We start from the raw sequence: 17,242 nt of genomic DNA, 5'->3' as shown, positions 1-17,242 counted from the left end.
AAAATACTGTAGTTGTCATGGTTTGGTTACTTAGTAGATCCAAAGACATGCCTCTCTGTACATTGATTGAACTAATTGTAATTTCCCATGCCTGCCAAGACTATGTTCAGTCTGGAAATCTAACCGTTAGATTAGTGAATAGACAAGTGAATGTCTGACCCGCAGTTCAAACCAAGGTAGTAGGTCTACAGCGAACACGTGTTGTGAATAAAACAAGAAAAGTGAAGGCATTATTCTCACCTAACATATATTGTTTTAATAAAAACACGAGAAGTATGTGATCACATACATCTGGGTCCACATTCAGTGATCACATCTGAATCATTGTAATATACAATACAAATATAGCTCAGCAATCTGAGAAATTGACATTTTAAAATATAAATATTTTCTACATGTAAATTGCTCAAAATACAGAAAAGATCATAAGGAATGAAATATTATTTCGCATAAAGTCCAACATGTATCAACATCGAAGAGAGCTCGTTGGGTTAGGATGCTATGTTGTTGATGACCATCCTCAGTCTCAGCTCGACCAGCACGCGTCTTCACCGAGCGCGCCGCTCTTCTTGGTGACAGCAGGACACCTGTGGCTGCGTGGGGACAGCTCTCCTGACCTGACACTTCGTAGTTTCAACTCAGAATGTTTATCTACGCATATCATGGATTTTCACGTCGCTTCACTGCTTGATGCAAGACATAAAATGCGACGAAATGTCATCCATGGCTGGCCAACATCGTTCTTCATGTTGCTTCGGTTAATGGTTATATCTGTTGCTTGATCAGCGGCAGAGAATTCTGTCGTCGGAGCATCCGTTCTGTGAAAAGGCAGAGGGGTAATGGTACATTTTAACACACAGATAACAACTTGGTTTTAGCACAGGATTATGCAGTGGTGTCCTTTTTACACTTGAATATGTAATTCATGGCAATAATATATTTTCCTGAAATTGCGTTGATGGAATTGTTCTGTACACATACCTCCACAGAGATGCTGGCGAGTTCTGCATTGAGGGTTGTCAGAGGGGTCCGGGGTGCATCTGTGGCCTGCTGTTTGCCCGGTGCGTCCAGCTCGACCTGCAGGTCCCAGATATAGTCGATGACATGCTGCAGAATCTCCATCTTACTGGCCTTCTTGTTGGCTGGCAGAGTGGGAACCAGCTCCTTCAGCTTGCTGTAGCAACTGTTCATGTCCTGCAGAAATACACTCATCTGCTCGTCCAGCATTGGGATCTTGCACTTGGAGATGGCCATACTCTGTTCGGAGAGACACCGGACCATGTCCTCGGTGTTCTTGAGAGTGCAGGTAGATCCGACAACTTTCATTTTCTCTTGTTCTGACGTCTTGAAGAGTGAAGAGCAATATACGAAAAAGAGGTAAAGTAGATGCGAGTTCTGGTATCCTGGTGAGAATTCTCAGACTGTTACAGTCAAGCGAATTTTGACAGTTTGTGGCTCTGAAGGGAACTCACGCTGGATTTATCTCTCCAGCAGGATTCGGGGAGGGACTAAAGCGGGTACATTTTGAAGCGTTGGACCAATGAGAATCTCCCGCATGCATCGGAGGGGCGGTCCTCCAGTCCTCGCTACCATTAGAGACGGGGTGTTTATCAATCTTTACAATCTGCTAAATGATGGTGTTACAAATGGAAACAAATTTCCCAGCTGTCCTTTGACCGTGGACTCTGCAGGTGTAGAGACCGCCCGGAGACGTGGGTGTGGAGCTTAGTCATGAAGAATGCTGCAATAACTAGATTAATAGGCTTTTAACTGTAGACCGATTGGAACTCAATCTTACGGTAAATAACCTGACCTGTCACATCAATATAGGTTTTTATTGGGGATGTCTATAGCCTACTGGAAAAAAAGCCAGTCCATTTATCATTTCGATAAAATAGAGAAGACGAACACGCATTCTGCACATCCCAGCTCTGCAGAATGGTACCCTCAAAATACATGTTTTTGTTTATAAGTATTATGTTTTAATCAATTGAAAAGTGCATAATATCGCATTTTATTATAAATTAAATACATCATTCTGCATTTGACCATTCAACAAATCTTATCCAAATTCATGTTTTAATAGCATCAATTAATTTGGCAGTTATTTAGCAGCTATAGATTTTGCATTATGGTATGCAAATTGTGATTTAAAGTATAAGCTAAAAACTTCAAATGTATTTAAAATAGCATTTCATTAGTAGACGAATCTCATGGACTAACATATCCTATGCAATAAATATCTTTCAATTTACAAATCTCATAGTTTACACGCATTAAGCCTTAAATCTTCCAATGAATAGTTTCACAGATTCATTCACATGTTCCCACTGAGCGCCGGGCGGTATTCGAATTGCTCTGTTTTGAATCTTCCCCAGATCGTCCAAACAAGCTGACGCAGACCGCCAGGCGCCAGTTCCGCGACGTCACCCATTCATGTAGTCCCTGACGGCTGTCAGCCCGGCGCCGCGCGGGCGGTGTCCATGGAGACCTCAAACAACGGGGCTCACAATCCCCCCATTCACCTGCACAGCACAAACCCTGAGAACAAACTGTCTGCCCAAAATCGTTATTCATTTATCACGTTAAACCACTCAGTGAAGAGATTACTGCCCCACACACCTGCAAACTGCCATTGTCTCTAGCTTGCTCACTCAAGCTCTAAAGGCTTGTAAAAGAAAAAAAGACCAGAGGGCTTTGAATGTAAAATGACAGTTCCTGAATTCCTTCAGTTAGGTACTCCCCTTCTTTTTTTCATAAGGAAATTCCTCAAGTAAAACATTGTATATTTTACACTGATATAAAATAACTTACAATGTTGCAGTTTCAGTGCCTGTCTATCTGGATGTAGTCCACCAGAATTAGATTTTAATTCGTTTTTCTTTTTACTTAGTAAATAGATTCAAATAAATTTCGCAACTTGTATAATTGTGCTGAGTTTTCCACAAACTTGCAATTCATTTGGAGACAGAGAACCAAACAAGAGAAGGCATGAAAGCACAAAGTGAAAACAGAGAAGAATGTAATTGTTAGCATCTGGTATTTCCCCCCAAAATATATGTGGTTTGAATGAGTAATTCAGTTGGTCTATGTGAAATGCTCAAATAATGCACTGGAAATATGGCATGTGGAACATTCATTTTTGATCAAAGCATGTATCATAATTAAGTGCATGGAATTGATTATGCAAATGTAATTAAATCAGCATTTCTTAACTGGACAATTAACCGTCTTTAAAAAAAAAATCCCTGCATTTTACTTATACTCGCTAAGCAAAACTCATCTTCTTCCCCAGCCTCTAGAGAGAGTTGTTGCTGTGTGAGGAGAGTGACATCCTCTTTCACAGGTCATGTTGGGGATGGGGCGAGCCAGTGGTCTGAAACAATGGGAGTGCAGAGCAAGTATTGTGGGAGAAAATCTTGTCTGGAGCCAGTGAGTCTGGAGCGCCCCTCTGCTCTCTCATCCAGCTTTTGTTCAGTTGCAGAAGCTATCAGCACTTCCTACTGACACCAACAATAACCCCACACAGCTGGGCCCTTTTAATCCTGTTTACTGCAACATCAAGGAGAGGGGAGGGGCAGGGGAGGGGACGGAGGAAAGTGAAACACATTAGCTCCTGATTTTAAGACAGAGAGGAGGTTCTTTCTGTTGTGGTTTGTTACAACTAGCTACTAACTGAGGTGTAAAAATGTTTTCTGGCTCTGTCTCCCTCCCTTGTTGTTAGATCCTCCCTGAGTTGTGACAGTGACACCACACACGCTGGTTTGAAGGCAGTTGGTTGTTGGTTGAATGCCATGAAGTGGTATAGAATGTGGGGCCTTTTGTTCACTCAACCACTCTGCAACTCATGTTTTCGTTTTTCAAGAAATAAATTTGGTTTAAACATCTTATCCCGACACTAATCTTATCCCGACACTGCTGCAGACTGTAGACAGGAAACAGAGAGGGAGACGCTGGACGACGGGTTGCTGATAAGGAGGAAGGAAGGAATGTTTTTCCCGTTGCCATCTTCTCCCACTACAGCAGTGTTCTGTTGGCCCTATCCCACCACAGCAGTGTTTTGTTGGCCCTATCCCACCACAGCAGTGTTCTGTTGGCCCTATCCCACCACAGCAGTGTTCTGTTGGCCCTATCCCACCACAGCAGTGTTTTGTTGGCCCTATCCCACCACAGCAGTGTTCTGTTGGCCCTATCCCACCACAGCAGTGTTTTGTTGGCCCTATCCCACTACAGCAGTGTTTTGTTGGCCCTATCCCACCACAGCAGTGTTTTGTTGGCCCTATCCCACTACAGCAGTGTTCTGTTGGCCCTATTCCACCACAGCAGTGTTCTGTTGGCCCTATCCCACCACAGCAGTGTTCTGATGGCCCTATCCCACCACAGCAGTGTTTTGTTGGCCCTATCCCACCACAGCAGTGTTCTGTTGGCCCTATCCCACCACAGCAGTGTTTTGTTGGCCCTATCCCACCACAGCAGTGTTCTGTTGGCCCTATCCCACCACAGCAGTGTTTTGTTGGCCCTATCCCACCACAGCAGTGTTTTGTTGGCCCTATCCCACCACAGCAGTGTTTTGTTGGCCCTATCCCACTACAGCAGTGTTCTGTTGGCCCTATCCCACCACAGCAGTGTTCTGTTGGCCCTATCCCACCACAGCAGTGTTCTGTTGGCCCTATCCCACCACAGCAGTGTTCTGTTGACCCTATCCCACCACAGCAGTGTTCTGTTGGCCCTATCCCACCACAGCAGTGTTCTGTTGGCCCTATCCCACCACAGCAGTGTTTTGTTGGCCCTATCCCACTACAGCAGTGTTCTGTTGGCCCTATCCCACCACAGCAGTGTTCTGTTGGCCCTATCCCACCACAGCAGTGTTCTGTTGGCCCTATCCCACCACAGCAGTGTTCTGTTGACCCTATCCCACCACAGCAGTGTTCTGTTGGCCCTATCCCACCACAGCAGTGTTCTGTTGGCCCTATCCCACCACAGCAGTGTTCTGTTGGCCCTATCCCACCACAGCAGTGTTCTGTTGACCCTATCCCACCACAGCAGTGTTCTGTTGGCCCTATCCCACCACAGCAGTGTTTTGTTGGCCCTATCCCACCACAGCAGTGTTTTGTTGGCCCTATCCCACCACAGCAGTGTTCTGTTGGCCCTATCCCACCACAGCAGTGTTCTGTTGGCCCTATCCCACCACAGCAGTGTTCTGTTGGCCCTATCCCACCACAGCAGTGTTCTGTTGACCCTCCCACCACAGCATCCCACCACAGCAGTGTTCTGTTGGCCCTATCCCACCACAGCAGTGTTCTGTTGGCCCTATCCCACCACAGCAGTGTTTTGTTGGCCCTATCCCACCACAGCAATGTTTTGTTGGCCCTATCCCACCACAGCAGTGTTCTGTTGGCCCTATCCCACCACAGCAGTGTTCTGTTGGCCCTATCCCACCACAGCAGTGTTTTGTTGGCCCTATCCCACCACAGCAGTGTTCTGTTGGCCCTATCCCACCACAGCAGTGTTTTGTTGGCCCTATCCCACCACAGCAGTGTTTTGTTGGCCCTATCCCACTACAGCAGTGTTCTGTTGGCCCTATCCCACCACAGCAGTGTTCTGTTGGCCCTATCCCACCACAGCAGTGTTCTGTTGGCCCTATCCCACCACAGCAGTGTTTTGTTGGCCCTATCCCACCACAGCAGTGTTCTGTTGGCCCTATCCCACCACAGCAGTGTTCAGTTGGCCCTATCCCATTACGATCCAAGATGGCGTAGCAGTCGGACGTGTGTTTTGTCTTGTCCCGTCCTGTCTGGTGTAAATATAGTTTTCCTCGTTTTTTTCTGTATATATTTCGTACATATTTTAATCTCACTTTCCAACTACAGGCTGAATATACTCTCCTGCAACCCGCATCACCCAATGTGGTACGGATCTGCTTTTTCTATACTTTAGAACCGGAACCCCCATCAGAAGCTAGCCAGCTAACTAGCTACTAGCTAGTACTCAGTTAGCCACTGCTAGCGGTCTTCAAAGCTAACTAGGACACCAGCGCGACATCAACCCAGAGCATATCAGACTGCTTTTTCTCTACCACATCTCCGGATTCCTACCGCAAGCTCTGAACCTTTACACCGGATCATCGCAACTAGCTAGCTGCAATCCGAGTGGCTACTCCTGGCTAACGTCTCTGTCCCAAAGCAAGCACCAGTTAGCCTTGAGCTAGCCTCGAGCTAAGCCCATCTCCCGACTAGCCGAAGAGGTCCAACAATACCTCTTTTGCCAATTGGCCTGGACCCTTTACTGCCGACACGGAGCCCCACCGATCCATCACGACTGGTCCGCCGACATAATCGTCCGAGGTGGTTTCAACAGGCTTTTCCGTTGCGACATCGCCAAAGATCCATCTGCTGGCCAAGGCCCGCGAGCTTTCTGAATCGCTGTGTCTCCAGCTCACCTAGCGTACTAGAGCACCTGTAGCATACTCCTGGGCTACAATTACCCGGGCCCACGACCGGTCTGTCGATGTCACCGCATGAAGAGGAATAAACAGACTCACCCCATCGCGACGTCCCCCAAAGGTTAACTCTCTAGCCCTCGCTATCTCCCTGCTTGCTAATTCGGCCTGCTAACGGCTAGCTTGTCTAGCTCCGGTCCGCTAACTGCTACCTTGTCTAGCCCGGGCCTACGAACTGTTAGCTTGTTAGCACAGGCCTGCTAACCGTCTGAATCACCGCGCCCAAACACTCTCTGAACCCATTTACTTTCTATCTCTTTTTGATTTTAATTTGTTTATACCTTCCGGAAACCTGCCTCACCCAATGTGATACAGAATCGCTATTACTTTTATTTTTTATTTTATTTTTATGACACACTCAAGAACCTCCAGACGCTAACCAGCTAACTAGCTACAAGCTATTTAGTCATTGTTAGTTTAAAAAAAAAAACCTGGATAACACTCGCCAGCCCAGCTTCCCTGCCCATCCACTGCTGCCCCCTGGACACTGATCTCTTGGCTACATAGCTGACGCACGCTGGACTGTCCATTAATCACGGTACTCCATTCTGCTTGTTTTTTTTATCTGTCGGCCCAGTTGCCTAGTCAACGCCATTTTACCTGCTGTTTGTTGTGCTAGCTGATTAGCCTCGCCTACTGTTTTTAGCTAGCTTTCCCAATTCAACACCTGTGATTACTGTATGCCTCGCTGTATGTCTCTCTCAAATGTCAATATGCCTTGTATACTGTTGTTCAGGTTTGTTTTAGTTCATTGTTCATCATTGTTTTAGTTCACAATGGAGCCCCTAGATCCACTCTGCATACCCCTGTTACCTCCTTTGTCCCACCTCCCACACATGCGTTGACCTCACCCATTACAACCAGCATGTCCAGAGATACAACCTCTCTCATCATCACCCAGTGCCTGGGCTTACCTCCGCTGTACCCGCACCCCACCATACCCCTGTCTGTGCATTATGCCCTGAATATATTCTACCATGCCCAGAAACCTGCTCCTCTTATCCTCTGCCCCCAACGCTCTAGGCGACCAGTTTTGATAGCCTTTAGCCGCACCCTCATACTACTCCTTCTCTGTTCCGCGGGTGATGTGGAGGTAAACCCAGGCCCTGCATGTCCCCAGGTACCCTCATTTGTTGACTTCTGTGATCGAAAAAGCCTTGGTTTTATGCATGTCAACATCAGAAGCCTCCTCCCTAAGTTTGTTTTACTCACTGCTTTAGCACACTCTGCTAACCCTGATGTCCTTGCCGTGTCTGAATCCTGGCTCAGGAAGGCCACCAAAAATTCAGAGATTTCCATACCCAACTATAACATCTTCCGTCAAGACAGAACTGCCAAAGGGGGCGGAGTCGCAGTCTACTGCAGAGATAGCCTGCAAAGTAATGTCATACTTTCCAGGTCCATACCCAAACAGTTCGAACTACTAATTTTGAAAATTACTCTCTCCAGAAATAAGTCTCTCACTGTTGCCGCCTGCTACCGACCACCCTCAGCTCCCAGCTGTGCCCCTGACACCATTTGTGAATTGATCGCCCCCCATCTAGCTTCAGAGTTTGTTCTGTTAGGTGACCTAAACTGGGATATGCTTAACACCCTGGCAGTCCTACAATCTAAGCTAGATGCCCTCAATCTCACTCAAATCATCAAGGAACCCACCAGGTACAACCCTAACTCTGTAAACAAGGGCACCCTCATAGACGTCATCCTGACCAACTGGCCCTCCAAATACACCTCCGCTGTCTTCAACCAGGATCTCAGCGATCACTGCCTCATTGCCTGTATCCGCCACGGAGCCGCAGTCAAACGACCACCCCTCATCACTGTCAAACGCTCTCTAAAACACTTCTGTGAGCAGGCCTTTCTAATCGACCTGGCCCGGGTATCCTGGAAGGACATTGACCTCATCCCGTCAGTTGAGGATGCCTGGTCATTCTTTAAAAGTAACTTCCTCACCATTTTAGATAAGCATGCTCCGTTCAAAAAATGCAGAACCAAGAACAGATACAGCCCTTGGTTCACTCCAGACCTGACTGCCCTCGACCAGCACAAAAACATCCTGTGGCGGACTGCAATAGCATCGAATAGCCCCGTGATATGCAACTGTTCAGGGAAGTCAGGAACCAATACACGCAGTCAGTCAGGAAAGCTAAGGCCAGCTTCTTCAGGCAGAAGTTTGCATCCTGTAGCTCCAACTCCAAAAGTTCTGGGACACTGTGAAGTCCATGGAGAACAAGAGCACCTCCTCCCAGCTGCCCACTGCACTGAGGCTAGGTAACACGGTCTCCACCGATAAATCCATGATTATCGAAAACTTCAATAAGCACTTCTCAATGGCTGGCCATGCCTTCCGCCTGGCTACTCCAACCTCGGCCAACAGCTCCGCCCCCGCAGCTCCTCGCCCAAGCCTCTCCAGGTTCTCCTTTACCCAAATCCAGATAGCAGATGTTCTGAAAGAGCTGCAAAACCTGGACCCGTACAAATCAGCTGGGCTTGACAATCTGGACCCTCTATTTCTGAAACTATCTGCCGCCATTGTCGCAACCCCTATTACCAGCCTGTTCAACCTCTCTTTCATATCGTCTGAGATCCCCAAGGATTGGAAAGCTGCCGCAGTCATCCCCCTCTTCAAAGGGGAGACACCCTGGACCCAAACTGTTATAGACCTATATCCATCCTGCCCTGCCTATCTAAGGTCTTCGAAAGCCAAGTCAACAAACAGGTCACTGACCATCTCGAATCCCACCGTACCTTCTCCGCTGTGCAATCTGGTTTCCGAGCCGGTCACGGGTGCACCTCAGCCACACTCAAGGTACTAAACGATATCATAACCGCCATCGATAAAAGACAGTACTGTGCAGCCGTCTTCATCGACCTCGCCAAGGCTTTCGACTCTGTCAATCACCATATTCTTATCGGCAGACTCAATAGCCTCGGTTTTTCGGATGACTGCCTTGCCTGGTTCACCAATTACTTTGCAGACAGAGTTCAGTGTGTCAAATCGGAGGGCATGCTGTCCGGTCCTCTGGCAGTCTCTATGGGGGTGCCACAGGGTTCAATTCTCGGGCCGACTCTTTTCTCTGTATATATCAATGATGTTGCTCTTGCTGCGGGCGATTCCCTGATCCACCTCTACGCAGACGACACCATTCTATATACTTTCGGCCCGTCATTGGACACTGTGCTATCTAACCTCCAAACGAGCTTCAATGCCATACAGCACTCCTTCCGTGGCCTCCAACTGCTCTTAAACGCGAGTAAAACCAAATGCATGCTTTTCAACCGATCGCTGCCTGCACCTGCATGCCCGACTAGCATCACCACCCTGGATGGTTCCGACCTTGAATATGTGGACATCTATAAGTACCTAGGTGTCTGGCTAGACTGCAAACTCTCCTTCCAGACTCACATCAAACATCTCCAATCGAAAATCAAATCAAGAGTCGGCTTTCTATTCGCAACAAAGCCTCCTTCACTCACGCCGCCAAGCTTACCCTAGTAAAACTGACTATCCTACCGATCCTCGACTTCGGCGATGTCATCTACAAAATGGCTTCCAACACTCTACTCAGCAAACTGGATGCAGTCTATCACAGTGCCATCCGTTTTGTCACTAAAGCACCTTATACCACCCACCACTGCGACTTGTATGCTCTAGTCGGCTGGCCCTCGCTACATATTCGTCGCCAGACCCACTGGCTCCAGGTCATCTACAAGTGCATGCTAGGTAAAGCTCCGCCTTATCTCAGTTCACTGGTCACGATGGCAACACCCATCCGTAGCACGCGCTCCAGCAGGTGTATCTCACTGATCATCCCTAAAGCCAACACCTCATTTGGCCGCCTTTCGTTCCAGTACTCTGCTGCCTGTGACTGGAACGAACTGCAAAAATCGCTGAAGTTGGAGACTTTTATCTCCCTCACCAACTTCAAACATCAGCTATCCGAGCAGCTAACCGATCGCTGCAGCTGTACATAGTCTATTGGTAAATAGCCCACCCATTTTCACCTACCTCATTCCCATACTGTTTTTATACAGTTTTTTATTTATTTACTTTTCTGCTCTTTTGCACACCAATATCTCTACCTGTACATGACCATCTGATCATTTATCACTCCAGTGTTAATCTGCAAAATTGTATTATTCGCCTACCTCCTCATGCGTTTTGCACACATTGTATATAGACTGCCCATTTTTTCTACTGTGTTATTGACTTGTTAATTGTTTACTCCATGTGTAACTCTGTGTTGTCTGTTCACACTGCTATGCTTTATCTTGGCCAGGTCGCAGTTGCAAATGAGAACTTGTTCTCAACTAGCCGGTACCTGGTTAAATAAAGGTGAAATAAAAAAATTAAAAAATTTAGAAAGAATATCCCACCACAGCAGTGTTTTGTTGGCCCTATCCCACCACAGCAGTGTTCTGTTGGCCCTATCCCACCACAGCAGTGTTTTGTTGGCCCTATCCCACCACAGCAGTGTTCTGTTGGCCCTATCCCACCACAGCAGTGTTTTGTTGGCCCTATCCCTCCACAGCAGTGTTCTGTTGGCCCTATCCCTCCACAGCAGTGTTTTGTTGGCCCTATCTCTACATTGCATTGTATTACTTTTCACTTGGAATTAAAGCTTTTTTTTCCACAGAATTCTGAAATGAGTTATTTTCTTTCTGCTGTAGTCTACTGTAGACTAGTGATGCTTTGCTGGTGGACGGAATCTCAGAAGAGGTCTAAGCTGTTACATAGACTAATCCTGCTCCTTATGAGTGACATGTAAGGAGTATTGTGCTGGTGGCCCAGGCATGGCCCAGGCATGGTCCAGGCATGGTCCAGGCATGGTCCAGGCATGGACCAACAATGCAGAGTTAAAAAGTGAGAACAATATCATAATAAAAAAATAGTAACACACTGAAATAGCAATAACAAGAATATCTATATACAAGGAGTACCGGTACAGAGTCAATGTGCAGAGGTACGAGGTAGTTAGGGTAATATGTACATGTAGATAGGGGTAAAAGTGACTATGCAGTCAGGATAGATCATACACAGAGTAGCAGCAGCGTCTGTGAAGAGTGTGAAAGTGTGTGTGGCGTCAATATGCATGTGTGTGTGTCTGTATATGTGTGTGTTGAAGTCTCAGTGTAGTATGTGTGAGTGTGTGGGCAGAGCCCAGTGAGTGTCTGGGTAGAGTCCAGTGAGTGTCTGAGTAGAGTCCAGTGAGTGTGTGGGCAGAGCCCAGTGAGTGTCTGGGTAGAGCCCAGTGAGTGTCAGGGTAGAGTCCAGTGAGTGTCTGGGTAGAGCCCAGTGAGTGTCTGGGTAGAGTCCAGTGAGTGTGTGGGTAGAGCCCAGTGAGTGTGTGGGTAGAGTCCAGTGAGTGTCTGGGTAGAGCCCAGTGAGTGTCTGGGTAGAGCCCAGTTAGTGTGTGGGTAGAGCCCAGTTAGTGTGTGGGTAGAGCCCAGTTAGTGTCTGGGTAGAGTCCAGTTAGTGTCTGGGTAGAGTCCAGTTAGTGTCTGGGTAGAGTCCAGTCAGTGTCTGGGTAGAGTCCAGTGAGTGTCTGGGTAGAGTCCTGTGAGTGTCTGGGTAGAGTCCAGTCAGTGTCTGGGTAGAGTCCAGTGAGTGTCTGGGTAGAGTCCAGTTAGTGTGTGGGTAGAGCCCAGTTAGTGTCTGGGTAGAGTCCAGTGAGTGTGTGGGTAGAGCCCAGTGAGTGTCTGGGTAGAGCCCAGTGAGTGTCTGGGTAGAGTCCAGTGAGTGTCTGGGTAGAGTCCAGTGAGTGTCTGGGTAGAGTCCAGTTAGTGTGTGGGTAGAGTCCAGTGAGTGTCTGGGTAGAGTCCAGTGAGTGTCTGGGTAGAGTCCAGTTAGTGTGTGGGTAGAGTCCAGTTAGTGTCTGGGTAGAGTCCAGTGAGTGTCTGGGTAGAGTCCAGTGAGTGTGTGGGTAGAGTCCAGTCAGTGTCTGGGTAGAGTCCAGTGAGTGTCTGGGTAGAGTCCAGTGAGTGTGTGGGTAGAGTCCAGTGAGTGTCTGGGTAGAGTCCAGTGAGTGTCTGGGTAGAGTCCAGTTAGTGTCTGGGTAGAGTCCAGTTAGTGTCTGGGTAGAGTCCAGTGAGTGTGTGGGTAGAGTCCAGTGAGTGTCTGGGTAGAGTCCAGTGAGTGTCTGGGTAGAGTCCAGTTAGTGTGTGGGTAGAGCCCAGTTAGTGTGTGGGTAGAGTCCAGTTAGTGTCTGGGTAGAGTCCAGTTAGTGTCTGGGTAGAGTCCAGTTAGTGTCTGAGTAGAGTCCAGTGAGTGTGTGGGTAGAGCCCAGTTAGTGTGTGGGTAGAGTCCAGTTAGTGTGTGGGTAGAGTCCAGTGAGTGTCTGGGTAGAGTCCAGTGAGTGTGTGGGTAGAGTCCAGTGAGTGTCTGGGTAGAGCCCAGTTAGTGTGTGTATCTGCATATAATTTTTTGTGGACTGCAGTCTCTCTTGCCATCCATAATGTTTGTTGGTCAAAGTTCAACACAAGCTAAGACGTTACCACAGTTGAACTTCTCTGTATACAGTATATCAACATTTTAGTCAACTCAACAGCCAGTGACAGAGCTGTAGGCATGAAGAGGCGTTTTTTTAGGCCTGTCCCATTTAGCTGAAGGATTCATTGTGTTTTCCATTTTCTCACCATTCCTGCTTGACTTCTAACATCACCATTCCTGTTTGACTGATAACATCACCTGTGAGCAGGTGTGCTGAGTGTTCCGAGGGGGCGGGTTCATGGGGTAACGTAGGCCCTGTGAAAATGACCTTGGTATTATGCTCTTCACTTTTATCATATTACTCTGACATTTGGCCCATATGGCTAAACGTTTTTTCATGTTAGCCCATGTGATGAAAAAAAAACATTTATTTTTTAAATTCCACATACGTTTTGATTTCAGATGTCTCGTTGTGGATGGGGTGTGTTTCAGATGTCTCATTGTGGATGGGGTGTGTTTCAGATGTCTCATTGTGGACGGGGCGTGTTTCAGATGTCTCATTGTGGATGGGGTGTGTTTCAGATGTCTCATTGTGGATGGGGTGTGTTTCAGATGTCTCATTGTGGACGGGGCGTGTTTCAGATGTCTCATTGTGGATGGGGTGTGTTTCAGATGTCTCATTGTGGATGGGGCGTGTTTCAGATGTCTCATTGTGGATGGGATGTGTTTCAGATGTCTCATTGTGGACAGGATGTGTTTCAGATGTCTCATTGTGGACGGGGCGTGTTTCAGATGTCTCATTGTGGATGGGGTGTGTTTCAGATGTCTCATTGTGGATGGGGTGTGTTTCAGATGTCTCATTGTGGATGGGGTGTGTTTCAGATGTCTCATTGTGGATGGGGTGTGTTTCAGATGTCTCATTGTGGATGGGGTGTGTCACTGGAGCTCAAGGGAAGAGGATGGAAGGGGAAAAGAGCGGGACTGTGTCATCCTGGGGGGTCTATGTTCCACAGAACAAGTTCAAATGGACACCAATCATTGACCTCTGGTGTCAGAAACACATTGTGATGTTAATTTAGGTCAGGGTCAGCAGATTATAAGGGCTTTAAAGATCTCAAATAGGCAGAATTTAGGGAGGGGCTCTCTTTTCTTTTTAATAGAGAAAGATAACAGTTAAACCCTGCAAGTATAGGACAGGATATGAACCTACAGATGTAGGAACTTAATTTTGATCACCGTGTTGCAGGAGAACTTTCCATTAAAACGTGTAGTATATTTGAGGTTTTAAAAGGCTTCAGAAGTTTGCAATTTCCAAATATGATGTTTCAAACATGATTTTCCCTTACAAAAAAAAGATGAACCACTAAAAAAATGTCCATGAATTAGAATCCACATAATAATGAAAATTTCCTTTAGCTGTGGGATTGTTTTCCTGCTGTATCCAATTAAGGTCCTACATCTGTAATACAGAGTGGAATGTTATCAAAACAAGTTCTGGATTTCAGGCTAATGCCGTTTGCCAGCTGATAGCTGATGTGTTCCCACTGAGCCCTGAGGATCACCATGCAAGCAGACTGCAGCCCTCTGACAGGCAGCTAATGAGCATCCTCCTGTGGCTGTGCTCTGACCTTTGACCCTTGCAACCAATCTCACTGACGCTGTGTTAGCGGGTCAAGCGCCTCGCCCCCACCCCCTGAGAGCTGCATGTTGGAGGGTGTATTATGCTTAGCTATGTGAAAGTATGTGGGCCCAACTTTAACCCACCCCCTATGTAGACTACTGTTGCTTGTCCCAGCATTTGAATTAGTGTGCCCCTCCCTGGCTTTCCTGCCAACACTAAGGCACTCACTCAATCATACATTGTCCTTTAACAGTGTCCCCTGGTCTTCCCAGGGTGTTCCCTCTCTCCCCATGGTGCCCCCTTTCTCCCCATGATGCCTGATTCCACTGGGCTGCCCCTCTCTCCCACACCCAGCAAGGGCGAGACTTTGGTTGAGGCAGAGGCAACAGCTTGTCTGGCAATTGAGGGCCCTGAATACCGGGCTCCTACAACCAGCCTGGTTCTCACACATAATAGCTTCTAATTAGCTCGTCATCTGCTAGTGCCAGTGCACCAATGGCACGCAAAGATCTATTGAGAGCATAGACATTGTGCGGTGGGATCCTTTCCACTTCAATGGTGAATGCTTGGAGAAGCCTAGGACCTGTGGCCCATTCAGGGCCTTTTCTAAGGGGGAGGCCCACACAATAGGAGACACTGTTATAGCCTGGAGCCTTTACAGTGCTCAGGACAACCCCCTGCTACTACTCTCTGACCCCCTCCTCCATCACCCCAGCATTAGCTAAAGCACTGACTCTTCCTTCAGTTAGTGTATACCACATTATATGCAGTGGAATGTGTCAGGCAGACCTGCCCTTTGACCCCATCTGCATGTTGATAAGTTGTAACCAGTTCCTCCACTGCAGAGAATGGATCAGATAGCACTTCAAATCCATTGGTAATATTGTGCTTTTACAATTTAAAAATGTACTTTTATTTAACTAGGCAAGTCAGTTAAGAACAGTTCTTATTTACAATGACGGCCTACCAAAAGGAAAAAGGCCTATTGTGGGGATGGGGGCCTGGGATTCAAGATATATATTAAAAATATATATAGGACAAAACACACATCACGACAAGAGAGACACCACAACACTACCTAAAGAGAGACAACAACACAGCATGGTAGCAACACAACATGACAACACAGCATGGTAGCAACACAACATGACAACACAGCATGGTAGCAACACAACATGACAACATAGCATTGTAGCAACACAACATGACAACACAGCATGGTAGCAACACAACATGACAACATAGCATGGCAGCAACACATGACAACACAGCATGGTAGCAACACAACATGACAACATAGCATGGTAGCAACAGAACATGACAACATAGCATTGTAGGAACACAACATGACAACATAACATGGCAGCAACACATGACAACACAACATGGTAGCAACACAACATGACAACAACAGGGTAGCAACACAACATGACAACACAACATGGTAGCAACACAACATGACAACAACAGGGTAGCAACACAACATGGTAGCAGCACAAAACATGGTACAAACATTATTGGGCACAGACAACAGCACAAAAGGCAAAAAGGTAGAGACAACAATGCGAAGCAGCCACAACTGTCAGTAAGAGTGTCCATGATTGAGGCTTTGAATGAAGAGATGGAGATAAAACAGTCCAGGTTGAGGGTTTCTTGCAGCTCGTTCCAGTCGCTAAAGAGCAACTGGCGGATAAGGAGTTTGAATCAACAGGTCTAACTTAGTGTATGGGAGTTGTCTTACGAACCCCCTAGGCTAAGGACTGCTGTCGGTGTAGTGATGGTCATCTGTGACTCAGTTGGTAGAGCATGGTACTTGCAACAACAGGGTGGTAGGTCTTGATTCCCGCTCAGTCTACCCATGTAGAAAATATACTGTGGCAAGAAAAAGTATGAAGTGAACCCTTTGGAATGACGTGGATTTCTGCATAAATTGGTCATCAAATTTGATCTGATCTTCATCAAAGTCACAACAATAGACAAACATGGTCTGCTTAAACTAATAATACACAAATGATTGTGTTTTTCTTGTCTATATTGAAAACATAATTTAAAAATTCCCAGTGTAGGTTGTAAAAAAGTATGTGAACCCCCGAGGCTAAGGACTGTGAACCCCCAAGGCTAAGGACTGTGAACCCCCCAAGGCTAAGGACTGTGAACCCCCCAAGGCTAAGGACTGTGAACCCCCAAGGCTAAGGACTGTGAACCCCCGAGGCTAAGGACTGTGAACCCCCAAGGCTAAGGACTGTGAACACCCAAGGCTAAGGACTGTGAACCCCCAAGGCTAAGGACTGTGAACCCCCTAGGCTAAGGACTGTGAACCCCCAAGGCTAAGGACTGTGAACCCCCTAGGCTAAGGACTGTGAACCCCCAAGGCTAAGGACTGTGAACCCCCAAGGCTAAGGACTGTGAACCCCCAAGGCTAAGGACTGTGAACCCCCCAAGGCTAAGGACTGTGAACCCCCAAAGCTAAGGACTGTGAACCCCCAAGGCTAAGGACTGTGAACCCCCAAGGCTAAGGACTGTGAACCCCCAAAGCTAAGGACTGTGAACCCCAAGGCTAAGGACTGTGAACCCCCAAAGCTAAGGACTGTGAACCCCCAAGGCTAAGGACTGTGAACCCCAAAGCTAAGGACTGTGAACCCCCAAGGCTAAGGACTGTGAACCCCAAGGCTAAGGACTGTGAACCCCCAAA

General features: G+C 47.2%; 1 protein-coding gene and 1 long non-coding RNA gene across 2 annotated transcripts; one reads left to right on the top strand and one right to left on the bottom strand.

Annotated features, from left to right (window-relative positions):
• Positions 1-230: 230 nt before the first annotated feature.
• LOC115121867 (DNA-binding protein inhibitor ID-1-like) lies at positions 231-1,463 on the bottom strand. The gene is made up of 2 exons (XM_029651002.2): positions 982-1,463; positions 231-818 (listed from the first exon to the last, which is right to left on the bottom strand). The coding sequence occupies exons 1-2, from the start codon at positions 1,324-1,326 to the stop codon at positions 783-785; spliced, it is 381 nt and encodes a 126-aa protein (XP_029506862.1). The 5' UTR covers positions 1,327-1,463; the 3' UTR covers positions 231-782.
• An 83-nt stretch (positions 1,464-1,546) lies between these two features.
• On the top strand, positions 1,547-3,223 carry LOC115121868 (uncharacterized). The gene is made up of 2 exons (XR_003862374.2): positions 1,547-1,799; positions 2,379-3,223. It is a non-coding gene; the product is annotated as an uncharacterized LOC115121868 (long non-coding RNA).
• The last annotated feature ends 14,019 nt before the right edge of the window (positions 3,224-17,242 follow it).

The sequence above is a fragment of the Oncorhynchus nerka genome, linkage group LG20, assembly GCF_034236695.1.
Source record: "Oncorhynchus nerka isolate Pitt River linkage group LG20, Oner_Uvic_2.0, whole genome shotgun sequence".
In the NCBI taxonomy this organism is placed as follows: Eukaryota; Metazoa; Chordata; class Actinopteri; order Salmoniformes; family Salmonidae; genus Oncorhynchus; species Oncorhynchus nerka.
The sequence above is the reverse complement of the archived record's forward strand: the minus strand, read 5'-3'. Positions and strand labels throughout refer to the sequence as shown.